This window comes from Pongo pygmaeus, chromosome 5 (assembly GCF_028885625.2).
Source record: "Pongo pygmaeus isolate AG05252 chromosome 5, NHGRI_mPonPyg2-v2.0_pri, whole genome shotgun sequence".
In the NCBI taxonomy this organism is placed as follows: domain Eukaryota; kingdom Metazoa; phylum Chordata; class Mammalia; order Primates; family Hominidae; genus Pongo; species Pongo pygmaeus.
In genome coordinates this window covers 38,957,794-38,971,308 of record NC_072378.2, presented here as the reverse complement: position 1 = coordinate 38,971,308, position 13,515 = coordinate 38,957,794, and the positions used below count along the sequence as shown (strand labels likewise).

Genomic DNA, 13,515 nt, shown 5'->3' with positions numbered 1-13,515 from the left:
TTCTTTTTGTATAGGTAGACTGCCCTGTGGACCTGCTAATGGGCACCTATACCCCTTGGTTTGAAGTCTAGGAGCTGTTAGTAACCCAGCAGATCTAAGACGTGCACTTGTATGCAGCTGTTGTTGGTTACTTGGGTCCTTAATTTCCAGGGTTATAAATCTTAAGCTGATCTTTAACTACTCTACATTTTACCTAATATTTGTCAAAAGGGAGTCATCACTGAATTACTGAGTGAGTTATAATTTATGTGTGATAATGGATCTTTTTCCGTTTTTAAGGATAAAGATGGTTCACAGAGTTATAGATTTTTCTGGGAAACTTGGTATCTAAAATGGAGATTCCATTGGCTTAGAGAAAATTTCAATTACCTTCTAGTGATAACTGCAGTCTGGCTTTTATAATCAGAATTAAGCAAGACAGCAACACCTAGAGTCAGACACGTTGTGGTAAAGTGTGTCTCCTGGAAATATTTACTCTGTAGCTAGAGCTCCTATGCTTTTCCATGAACTTCCAATCTTACACATGTAAAATGCCACTGTAGATGAAACCGGGAGCTTAGAAAAGTGAGGAGTCTGTTAAAAGTTCTAACACTCTCCTATTCTTCCTAGTGGTCAACTCTGCCAAGGCATCTGACCTTGGTCTAGCCATTATTTGTTATCAGCCTCTGTCCTCTGCACACTTTTCCTTTTATATTTCTTCTCCTTTTTAAAATTTTGGTCCAGTCATTACTATTAAAGTGTTTTATAAGAGCCCACTTTTTATTAAGTCAGAACTTCTCAGCCTGTGTTTATTATGTATTAATACAGTATACCTTGTCCTCTTTCAAAAATAATTTGAAACAACTCTATGAGGATATTTTTTAGGTGATTAGTGTATCCTTAAAAGAAACTCAAATACTTTGAGAAATTTGAAGACCATATTGAGTGAATGGAATATACTCCCCCCGCTTATTGACCTTGTTCTTGATGTCTTTGTAGATATTGAACCTTTGTAATATTTGCTGGCTCACTAAGCTAAGCTCAGAGTCTACCTTAGACTATCTTAGAGCTAAGCTCTACCTCTAAGTCTACCTTAGAGCTAAGCTCAATGCTTAGACAGGTTCTCAATGCTGACAGTATTCATGTGCAAAGGAATGTTAACTGTCAGCTGTCAGAAGAGGCCTAAGTGCTGTCATAATAGCCTGTCAATTCCCAGATAAGGAACTGTATAGGAGGAAACTCTTCATAGTAAACATTGAACCTTTGTGCTTGTCTCCTTGTTGAAGTTGGGGGTTCATATTTATTGTTCCAAGGGAGCCTCATCAAAACCACTTTTAAAGCATTGAGAATCCAGATTAATACCCTGGATCATACAGGATTGGGGATAAGTCTTGAGGTCTCCCCGAGAAGGAGAAGTTCTTTAATTTGGTAATTTTAGGGTAATGGTTGGATGCTCTCTGGATTAATAGAAACCTTCAAGGGTACTTTTAGGCAGAGTATAACCCAGTGAAGACGTATGCTTAGAATATTCATGAATCTTTTCCGGGTGGTTTCAACTATTTTTCTGGGGCAAGCAAGAATGCTAGGTCCTGGGGGAGGGTGGGACAAGTTCCAGGTAGGTAACCCTGAAATGCTAGTCCTACTCTGAGAATTTTAGGAACACAGGGAATCTCTTTCTTGCCTCCAGTCTCTTCCTCTCACTTTTGCATCTTTTCTTTCTCATTCTGTGTTCTCTCCCTTTTCTGCACTTCTCCCTTGTCCTCTTCGTCCTTTCTTTGCTGATATGTTGGAAGTTTAGTTAGTTCATATTATTCCTCTTGATTGATAGAGGTAGAAATTCAAATTCATTACCTAATTGGATTGTCTAGTTTTCATTTTTTTTAGATAAGCAATAACGTAGGGCTTTTTGTTTAATCTGAAAGGAAAAAAATAAAAAATCACTGTAATCCTATCAGTAATTTCATTTTTAATTTATAAAGTAACAGGTGAAAGTCTTTGTCTCCAAGCCATCTAATACCATTTCCCAGAAATAAGTGATGTTAAGAGTTTAATATGAATTTCCTCTGATTTTTCTTGATTTAAAGAGATACCAATATAGACATATGTGCATAAACATGTAAATATTTGGTTATATACTTTTTTCATGCAGTACATATGGATCTGCCATTTTACTTACTCACCTACCATATCCTGGACATGTTTTCAAAACAGTACCTACTGATCTCCTTGATCTTTCTAATGGCTGCATAGAATGCATATATCACAGTTTTTTTTAGCCATGTTGCTGCTGATGGACATTTAGATTTTTACTAGTGTTTCAGTATGTTTTCTTACACATTTTTCTTCACTGTATTACTTCTCTAGAATTGAGTCCTAAAAGAGAGATTACTGAGTTGAAGGGTATGCACATTTTAGATTTGACTAGATGCTATTAAATTACTTTCCATAAAGGGCTGCCATTTATACTGTCAAAGCAGTGTATCAAAGAACCTGTTTTTCCATTGCTTTTGCAGCACTGATATTAACAAGCCTTTTAATTTCTGCCAATCTTACAGGGGAGAATGGCATCATATTAGTGTTTATCTGATTATATCTTTTCCTATAGAGTTTTACTTTTTAAATTGCCTTATTGACCTTTAACATCTTTATATCAACTTCATTGTGCCTCTCAAAAGATCACTCTCATCTATTTAATATCTATCACATATCTTGAGCTTTCAGAGTATCTCATTAGTTCAGTGGCTTACAGAATTAATTCAAATAGTTTTAAAATCATTCCTCTTGTGTCCTGTAAAGAACCATTATAAATGATCACTTTGCATTTTTTCACTTGGATTTTTGTGTCATTAAAAAAATTTATATTTGCATAATGTTGATAACTGTTATTTCCAATATTTTGTAGCAAATCCTATTTGAGGGTTTCTTCATGTGTTTCTTCCCTGATGTGCAGAGCATTATTGTATGGTGGAATGCGAGAGTCTCAGCCTGAAGCAGAAATTCCTCTCCAAGACACCACTGCAGAAGCATTCACAATGCTACTCAAATATATCTATACTGGGCGGGCAACGCTGACAGATGAGAAGGAGGAGGTGTTGCTGGACTTTTTGAGCCTGGCTCATAAATATGGATTTCCAGAGCTAGAGGATTCTACCTCTGAGTATCTCTGCACCATACTTAACATTCAGAATGTCTGCATGACTTTTGATGTTGCCAGTCTCTACTCACTTCCCAAGTTAACTTGTATGTGCTGCATGTTTATGGACAGGAATGCTCAGGAAGTCCTTTCAAGTGAAGGTTTCCTCTCCCTTTCTAAGGTGTGTCATTTGTCTACAAGTAATTTATAGGCATGCATTGTTTTATTTATGCCTATACTGTGGAAGTATAGCAATGGACTAAGAATAATAAAAAAAATCATTGGCATCAAAGAGTTGTCATTGGTTATCTGGTCTAGCCACTTGCATCTAGCCACCAGGACTCTAGATCATAAAAGAGAGGGGCTGGTTGGTTGTGTTTTCTTTTAAGGTTCTTCAGGTAAGTTTTATGTGCAAAAGAGACTGTGCTGCTGTGTGGTTGTTTTCAAGGTAGTGATAATCAAATAGGGTCCTTTTTAGTATTGCATACTACCTTTTGGTTTTGTTTTTCTCTGACAGAGAGTGTGACTAATAATTCCTTAGAGCAAGCAGGCAAATTCATAGAGGAGATCTGATGCATCATTTGTTGTCTTTAAGTCCCTGCTTTTTTTGCTGGCTTAAAATTCAGTATTATAGCTAGAGTAAAACTGTTTTACTCAAATCTTCCTTTGAACTCTGGGTGGTGATTGTCTCTCCATTTCCCTTGTTGCGTTCCTTCTAGAACCTGGATATTTCTAATGAGAAAAACCTATTGAAAAGCTACATATCTTGATTTGAGTGTAAATTAAGATCTGTGTTATCCTATTTCATTTTTTTCTACTTAATTTTTAAAGACAGTGATCTTTGAGGGTTGCACCATTGTTCCTGGAGGTCAATTTGGAGATCTGAGAGCCAAAAATATGGTAGTGAAGTAATACTGTGGAACAAAATTTGAATTTTCAACGCCAAATATATCTTTCTAACTTAACCAATGTACACTCTCTTGAAGAATCTGAATGTATTGACAGCTTTTCACTTTGGCATTTTTCTTTTTGCTGTTTTAAAAAAGATGAATGCAGATGTGTTTGGAAAGATTAAATGTTTGATGTAGTAGTACAAGATACCTGAGCATAAAAGAAAGGTGCTACCATCCTGGTTGTTTACACAGCCATAATGAATAGGAGAATATGTGGCACAAAGCGTAAGGGAAGGAGAGGGTCAAAAAGAGTTAATTGGCTAAGTTATACTTGTCCTGTAAGCTTTTATTGATTGATCATGCAGTGGTTCAACTTCATATAACTGGAATTTTACCTTTTTATCCTTTTCAGACAGCACTTTTAAACATCGTGTTAAGAGATTCATTTGCAGCTCCCGAAAAAGATATTTTCCTAGCCTTATTAAACTGGTGTAAGCACAATTCAAAGGAGAATCATGCTGAAATCATGCAGGCTGTGCGTTTACCTCTCATGAGCCTCACAGAGCTTCTGAATGTTGTGAGGCCTTCAGGACTGTTGTCTCCTGATGCCATCCTGGATGCCATTAAAGTGCGATCTGAGAGCCGGGATATGGACCTCAATTATAGAGGCATGCTCAGTAAGTACCTATCTATCCTAAACTCAACCAAGAAGCTTGGTGTGCCTCTCATGCTGTTAAAACGCAAAGCTACTACAGAACCATATAGTGCAGGTGTACAAGAAATATGTACGTTTATAAACAGCTAGCCTATGGAATGTCTTTCCCTGTCATTTTCCTGTTAATTCCTCCTGAGATTGATTAGCCTTTGTAGACCCCCAAATAGTTATTTCTTGCCATTCCTGGACAGATTTCTTAACTGCTCCCTAGAATGTCAGAAATGGACACTTTCCTAAAAAGCTGCTTCTCATGTTAAGACCTTTTCTTCCTTCCTCCATCAAATAAATACTGAGTACATGCTATGTACTTATTATTTTGGGTACCATGAACATGGAGATTCTTTTTTTTTTTTTTGAGATGGAGTTTCACTCTTGTTGCCCAGGCTGGAGTGGAAGGTGCAATCTCGGCTCACTGCAACCTCGCCTCCCAGGTTCAAGCGATTCTCCTGCCTCAGCCTCCTGAGTAGCTGAGATTACAGGCACCCGCCACCACGCTTGGCTAATTTTTATTTTTAGTAGAGACGGGGTTTCACCATGTTGGCCAGGCTGGTCTCAAACTCCTGACCTCAGGTGATCCACCTGCCTCGGCCTCAGAAAGTGCTGGGATTACAGGCGTGAGCCACCATGCCCAGCCGAACATGGAGATTCTAAATAACAATAATAATAGCTAACACTTATGTAACATACATACATAGTATAGCTAACACTTATGATACTTATCACCACTTAAGTAGTGATTTTTCTTATTAATGGATTTATGGCAATTAACACAGAGTGCATAGTACGTATGAAGAACAGGTCCTACATGATTTCTCACAACCCTTTGAGGTATGTACTGTTATTGACTCCATTTTACACAATGAAGAAACTGAAACAGAGAAGTTAAGTAACTTGCCCAAGGTCACACAGAAAGATGACAGAGCTGAGAGTCAAACCTATGTAGTTTGGCTCCAGAAGTTGTGTAATTAACCACTGAACTATGCTGCATAATTGTTAAACATAGTCTCTGCCTTTGATTCTTTTAATTTCATTGTGGAAATAAGACATAAACTCCCATGAAAAGTTAAATACAACAATATTCAAGGGAGTACATGTTATACAACTTCAGAAGAAGAAGTGGCTTGGAATGGTTGAGGGAGATTTCATGGAGGTTATGAAGCTTGAGTTGAGCCTTGACATTTGATTTGAATAGTATAAGAGTTGGGTGAATTTCAGGTGGGAAGAATCATGAGGTTTATAGACAGAGGTTAGAGCATTTGAAGAGACCATAAATAGAAGAGCTTGATTAGAGTAGAAGGCTTTTATTGATTAATAGCAAAGAAACTATGTGAAGGTCAGCTTAGGCCAGTTTATGGAAGTCTTGGAAACTAGATTGGAATCTCCCTTATATGCAGTGAGGAACCAATTTGAGAGAGGGAGAGTGGCATGCATACAGTGGTGGTTTTGAAAGACTGATCCATAGTGCTGTATTTGAGTATTTAGAATAGGGGAAAACTGATTCAGAGAGACCAGTGAGGACAGTATTTAATCTGTGCACAATTGATGCTACCTTAAACCAGATTGGTGGCAGGGAAAATGGAAAATAATGGATGATTAGAACGGATACTATGGAAAAAAATAGATCTTGGTGATTCAAGGGATTTAAATGTGGGGGTTAAGTTTAGGAGAAAGTTACCATTTGTTATCAAAGCTAAGAAGCCAGAAATTCTCAGGCACCATTATTTTATGTTCCACTAAGAAAAGAAACAATACTGCCAATTAACTGTGACACACCGTGATGTCTGCAGTGCAACTTCAGAAATTTAAAAATTTGAACACCAGGTGTGTCTGTAATGAAATACATTACAGTACTTCTTTGAAGAAGATGCTGAGCTTGTTTTTAGATTGAGTTTGAGGGTTTTGGGGTTGCAAGTTGTAGGTTCTGTCACAAACTAGTCATTTCCCTGAGTGATCTCTCCTTGACTATGCCTTTAAACGTTCTCTTGAAATACTGATTGATCTTAAATAGATGTTCTTAACAGAATTCTCTCCTGACTTATCAGGTCTAGATTTCTTTTCACTGGGCATAGGAGAAGAAACATAGGTTTTGGCCCAGACAAATTTGACCTCAAATCCTGAATTAGTCACTTACTAGTTGTACAATCTGGTATTAAATTATTTAAGGAATTTTACCTTTTATATCTGCTAGCATTGTTATGATACTTAATTAAAATAATGTGTGCAAATAATGTGTGTAAGCTCAATATAGAAAACCATTGTTACCATATATCTTTATGATGTGTTTTTTTTCTCTGTACATCTGTGTGAGAATTACCACCTTGATCACATTGTTATAAACATTTTTGTTTACTTGTCTTTGATCCTTGAAGGCAGAGATGATCTTTGTAGGCCTTATTGATCTCTATATCCTTAACATTTAACACACTAAATAGCATATAATGGGTAATTGGTGAATGCTTAGTAAATGAATGCAGGGAGAAATGTCTAATAGGAAATAGGAACACATTACTCTTTAGGACCAGTCAAAGCTGGTGATAAAAGAGTTGAAACCTGAGCTGCTAGAGTATAGAGAAAGAAGTAAAAATCAAAGTCTGAAACTTGGAGAAAACCTATAGCCAGGGGACTTAAGGTAGAGAAGGAAGAAGGAAGACATTTGGGATAGAATAGAGTTACAGAGGACAACCAGAGGAGAGAGCTTTCATATGGATTCAGTGGTCAGTGGTAGCTCATGATGGGGAAGTCAAGAAAATTGAGAGACAACTTTTGGATATAAATTGTGATTAGTTGATAAGTAATCTGGACAGAAGATTGGCTGACAGGGAATTAGGCCATGGATGTTTGAAAAGATAATAGAGATAACATGTTGCCTCTCTGATTTGTGAATTGGATTGAAAAGTAGTAAAAAAAATAGTATGGTAGCTAGAGAGAGAAGGTTGGGAGAGGTCCAGGAAGAAATCAGAGGTGCTAGAGAATGGTACTAGTTAACTGTCAGCCTTGGATTAAGTGTGGGAGGATGGCAAGTGAAGAGGTAATAAGATGAGTAATTAGTGTTAGGCTTTTCAAATTATCATGTCGGATCCTGTCTTATATAAGCTCCTTTCCCTCTCTTGCCCTACATTTGATTTGAAGTGCTGAAAAGGCCCTAGAACTGGATTCATTATAGGGATAATCTTGGGACATGTTTGCAGGAGTGAGGATTTGTTTTGGACATTTCACGTGGTTACTGGTAGTTTGGAATTGATCAACTGGTCAGTGTAAGGGTAGTACCTGGGTTACAAGAAACTCATGAGGTTAGTTGCAAAAGGGAGAACTTAGCCGGTTGAGTCACTCAGTTCTGGAATGATATATACACAGATTGTTGTTCATCAATGTTAAATCCTTCACTTTGGAGTAAATGAGGGGGAGCTCAAGGAAGAGACTATGTAAATGTTTGGGAATCCTTTATCTAACTTCTAAACTTGAGTAATGATTAAGTAATAGTCTGTTTTTCCTGACTTTTAAAGCATATGAATAATCAAATCAATAATATAAATACAAAGGAGCATTACACTTCCCTGTCAGACCCTGAAAAAATAGGTTTTTTTAATTCGATCATCTTTATTAATCTATCAGTCTTACATTTTATACATGACATCTAGTCGTATTCTAAAAGGGCTCTACTTTAGTACATCATGTTAATAGCAGAAAGCCAAGTAAGATGACTAAACCTTACACTAGCATTTTAATATCCTCTGGACAAGGAAAGCTAGAAGGTCAATCACTTTACACACATGTAAGAGTAGTGTTCCAAAATAACTAAGAAGTTGTTACATTTTTAAGCAGGGAGGAGAAAACTTTGATTTTGGTCTTTGTGTTCCAGCAAATTATACTTTCAATTAACAGCAACAAAGATATCATAAAAAATGCTGTGCTTTTAAAATTTGTGAACTTCATTACAGATTAAAACAGTACTGGAGTCTTTTGGGAGGCCAATAGCTAGCAGCTACATTAATTGGTGTAGATGAGCCTCCTTATCGATAACCAGGTCCAGGTTGGGTATAGCCCTGACCAAAGGGAGGACATATAAGGATTAGGCCCAATTGGAGGAGGGGTCTTGCTACTTACAGGAAGTGAAGTAAAACCTGATCTTGGTCTATAGGCCCCAGGTTGGCTTGGAGCCATTCTAGGTTGAGAGGCGGGGGCCACAGTATAATTAGTAGGCTGAGAAGTTTGGGTAGTATAAGTTTGTGCAGGATAATTGCTTGCCTGGTACTGGGTGGCAGCTGAGCAGGCAGTTGTTGAGGCTGACCAAAATTCAGGAGCTGGTGCCTGGGTAGTTAATTGGTTGCTGGCCATATCCTTGGAACTGCTGAGGTTGTTTGGGGTCCAGTCTGCTGACGCTGGCTTTTTGAATACTGAATACCATACTGTTGAGGCTGCTGAGGTGGAGCCCACAGACGCTGCGCACCATAGCTAGCCTGTTGCTGCTACTGTTGGTACAGCTGACTTTCAGTCTGACCTCCTTGTATCTTAGCTTCTGTATATGGTGGTTGCTGTGGCTGAACTCCTGGTGGGTGAGCTGCTACTGAGGAGGAGGCGGCAATGCTGTCAGATGTTCCTGAACAGTCTTCTGCAAGAGCACTGGGTTTCCCTGAAACCTGATCATCTGTTAAGCCAAATGCCGACGTAACATTATTTTTTATTTCATCTTGGTTTTTTTAAAGGGTCGAAAGCTGACATACTTGCTGTCATAACCTGAATAGACTGTTTTCCAGAAGAATCCGAAGAAGCAGGCTTTTCTTCCCTACCATTCACAGTAACATTTTCAGGAATATTGGTGGAAAGTCCTGGTTCTCCAGGTGGTTCCAAGCTATCCAATAAATGATTCACTTTATTTCAAAGTTCTGTCAGTTCTCGACAGAGATATTTTACCTGACTTGATTCAAGGGGTCTTGGTTGGCCATTAACAAATAATGTCAATTTCGGTATCCTACTACACTGAATTGCAAAGGAAAGATCGTCATCTTCATCTTTATACTTTACTATTACTTCAACATTACTCAGAAGCTTTCCCCTGAAAACTCGTTGCATCATTAGCACTAATTCATCATAAGTAATATTAATATCTTCATTATGAATAGGTATTTTTGGAATATCCTCCCCAAATTGAGCTTTCGTGATTAGCTTCCCACTTAGGTCCAACTGTCCATTCATGGTAAACTCCAGGATGTTCTATCTATACAACCCTAGAGAAAGAGGGCTTGTGGAGGCCACCACCGCCGCCTCTCCACAGGTCTCCACTGACTGGGCTGATGTCAGGCTGCCAGGCTGGGGTGTTGCAGGGAGTCTGTGGTCACTGACCCCTCGGTTGCCCTCCATGGCCAGTGCACCTCACTTGTAGGCTCATGTGGGCCTGCCCAATCACCAAAAATAGTTTATTTTCTAAGTAAATGTTATCTTTTTTTTTTTTTTTTGAGATGGAGTCTCACTCTGTCACCCAGGCTGGAATGCAATGACACGATCTCGGCTCACTGCAACCTCTGCCTCCTGGGTTCAAGTGATTCTCCTGCCTCAGCCTCCCAAGGAGCTGGGATTACAGGCGCCCACCACCATGCCTGGCTAATTTTTGTATTTTTAGTAGAGATGGGGTTTCACCAGGTTGGCCAGGCTGGTCTTGAACTCCTGACCTCAGGTGATCCACCTGCCTCAGCCTCCCAAAGTGCTGGGATTACAGGCGTGAGCACCGTGCCCGGCCAGTAAACGTTATCTTAACATTCATGTCATTGTTTTCTTTTATCAAATTTCTTCACTGATAGGGGGAAAAAAAGGATATAAAATTTCAGAAGTGTTCCTGGTCTGATGACTTGAAAAGATAGGTCTGTTTATTTTGAAGTTATTGACAGAATTTGGTTTGGTTGTTGTTGTTGTTCTTCCCTGGATGTAGATTCTGTGTCTTTGGGGACTTTTCTTGAAGTGTAGAGAGGTTTTATCTTGGGACTGGGATATAGAGACTAATGCTTTTTCTTTGAATTTATTATCATTGGTTACTGTAAAGTTTAATTCTTAGAGCTGCATGTCCTAAGGCTTTTACCAGATTACAGGGATTTTTTTTCCCTCTTAAAAAAAAAAGATCCAAACAGTGTTTTAAACTTATCTGTGATGGTCTTTCTGGAAGGTAGTTTAGACTAGTTTTATGCATATATAATGATGAACATTTTTCTATACAGCTGGGGAAAGAGAATTAACTTTTTAATGAATTTTTTTTTCTTAGGATATTTGAACTACCTGTACCTCTGCCAAACATTTAGCTTTGTCTTAGCTGTGGAGATATTTCTATCTATCCTAAAAAGTTAGTGCTTTTTTTGTTAAGGCTGAGTTATATTTCATTTTGAGTATCTCAGGTTTTAGATTTGGGGAAAGAGAGTAATTTCTTGTTTCTGCATGTTTATAGTAGGGAGCATATCACAAATTCTATCCTCAAGATATCTTTATTGAATAAAAAGTCAATCTGTTCATAGGACTGCTAAGTTACATTATTGGTTAACACATAAATATGCGTGTGTGTGTGTGTGTGCGCTAAGTTACATTATTGGTTAACACATAAGTGTGTGTGTGTGTGTGTGTGTGTGTGTGTGTGTGTTCTGTCCTGTTTACCCTATACCTATCCCGGTAGTTTCCTCAGACTGAGGGAGCTTGCAACTGTGATATTATATTTCTTGGTTTGTTTGCTTAGATTCTTATACTAGGTTGAGCTTTTTGAGCAATGTAATTATGTTGTTTTGCCTTTGTTTTTCAAGCAGCTACCTAGCACAGTGCCTAAATCTAGACTTTTGTTTTTCTAAATGATAAATGAGTGGCTGAATGAATCCATCCCTGGCTTCTAAACTAGAATTTAAATTTGTCTCATCTATCACATAAAGACAGTAATAGTAACAGTGAACCTTTAATACTTTCAAAGCTCTTTGAGCTGGGTGCAGTGGCTCACATCTGTAATGCTAGCACTTTGGGAGGCCAAGGCAGGAGGACCACTTGAGGCAAGGGGTTCAAGATCAGCCTGGGCAATATAGTGAGATGCAGTCTCTAAAATTTTTTTTTAAAATTAGCTGGGTGTGATCGTGCGTGCCTGTAGTCCCAGCTGCTTGGGAAGCTGAGACAGGAGAATTGCTTGAGCCCAGTAGTTTGAGGCTGCAGTGAGCTATAATCGTGCCACCACACTCCAGCCTAGGTGACAGAGCAAGACCCTGTCTCTAAAAAAATACAAGTAAAAGAAATAAAACTCTTTGGCTTTGTATCTTTAAAGATAGAAGATGCTATTTGTATCTTCCCAACTATAGTTTATTGTGCTAGAGAAAATCTCATCTGTAAATAGGGGGTGTATAAATCATCTCTAATGAGTATTCCTCCATGGGAGTGTGTAGTGTCAGTATATGTGCTCTTGTCTCCTGAGATGGTGAACTCGGGAGGGCTGAGTCTAGTACAGTGAGCAGCACATAGGAAGCACCCTAGGATTTTTTTTTAATTTAATAGGATGAAGGTCCCTTTCAGCTCTGTGGTCTATGTAACTTGCCTAAATTACCAAGTGAATTCAATGCCAGAACTGGAACCAAAGTGCTGGTCTTCTGACTCACCAAGCAAATACTCTTCCATAGATTCTTCTACCTGGGTTCTTTTTTATTTCCATTTTGTGGTGTCTTTGAGTGCCAGTACTGTCAAATGTGGAAAGGAGGCCTGCAGAGAGTGGGAAAAAGGGGGAGGTAAAGTTAAGGTAAGTTAAGAATTGTCAAGAAAGTCACTTGTAATGCTGCAGTTCTTGGGGATTATTCACAGGAAGGGAGCATCCATACATTTTCTAGGGAGGTTGGGATGGGGAGTAGAAAATGATTTAGGTGACAGAATTGGGTAAGTAGATTGCTTTGGGAAGAGAACTAAGTCTGGATCCAAATAATCCACTGGGGCGAATGACCATGTCAACCTACATGTAATAGAGAGTTCGATAAAAGATAATTAAGAACATTAAGCAATGAAAGAAAAGCACGAGGTGATTAACCCAACACTCCTCTCAGATTTTGGCACTTTGTAGCTAGGGGTACGTTCTGCTTCATTTCTCCTTAATTTTTCCTTCTAATAATTAGCAATCTCTACCTAGCTGTAGAACTTCAAAGCTTAATATTTTTCTTAATGCTTGTAAAATGCATTAAAAATTATGTGTAAAAAAATTATGATTATCTACTATCTTGTTTAATCTTTATCACCTTGTTTTTTCAAGACAGAGTCTTGCTCTGTCATCCAGGCTGGAGTGCAGTGGCATGATCTTGGCTCACTGCAGCCTCCACCTCCCAGGTTCAAGTGATTCTCCTGCCTTGGCTGCCCAGGTGGCTGGGATTATGGACATGTACTACCACGCTCAGCTAATTTTTTGTATTTTTAGTAGAGATGGGGTTTTGCCATGTTGGCCAGGATGGTCTCAAACTCCTATACTCAAGTAATCCACCTGTCTCAGCTTCCCAAAGTGCTGAGTTTACAGGTGTGAGCCACTGCACCCGGCCAGCACTTTGTATTTTTTCAAGAGCTTTTTTTTTTTTCTCTACTGATAGACAGATATAGGCTCTAAGAATATTTATGGTTTGATTTATTTTATTATGGTTTGAATTTTCTCATGATGATTCTTCACTTAATTATGGATTTTGCAGAAAAATTCTTGGAGTTATATTTTTATCCAATGAGATACTCATATAGTTACCATGAGAGAATTTCCACTTGGGTAGATGTTCTCTGTTCTGAAGTGAAAAACACTCTCAGGGAATGAATCTGTCTGT

At 38.4% G+C, this 13,515-nt stretch overlaps 1 protein-coding gene and 1 pseudogene across 7 annotated transcripts in view; one reads left to right on the top strand and one right to left on the bottom strand.

Moving 5' to 3' along the window:
- The window catches only part of BTBD9 (BTB domain containing 9), a 470,458-nt gene that overhangs the window by 42,388 nt on the left and 414,555 nt on the right, over positions 1 to 13,515 (top strand). For 5 of the 7 annotated variants that reach the window (XR_010126703.1, XM_054492585.2, XM_054492582.2 and 2 more), the window contains exons 3-4: positions 2,930 to 3,293; positions 4,418 to 4,682. Coding sequence is in view for 6 of the 7 variants with exons in the window: in XM_054492585.2 (XP_054348560.1) it covers positions 2,930 to 3,293; positions 4,418 to 4,682 (629 nt within the window). In the remaining variant the exon portion in view is untranslated. The remainder of the gene's footprint in view (positions 1 to 2,929; positions 3,294 to 4,417; positions 4,683 to 13,515) is intronic. The other 2 variants (XM_054492586.2, XM_063666183.1) reach the window with 1 other exon arrangement.
- On the bottom strand, positions 8,635 to 9,913 carry LOC129039040 (protein TFG-like; annotated as a pseudogene).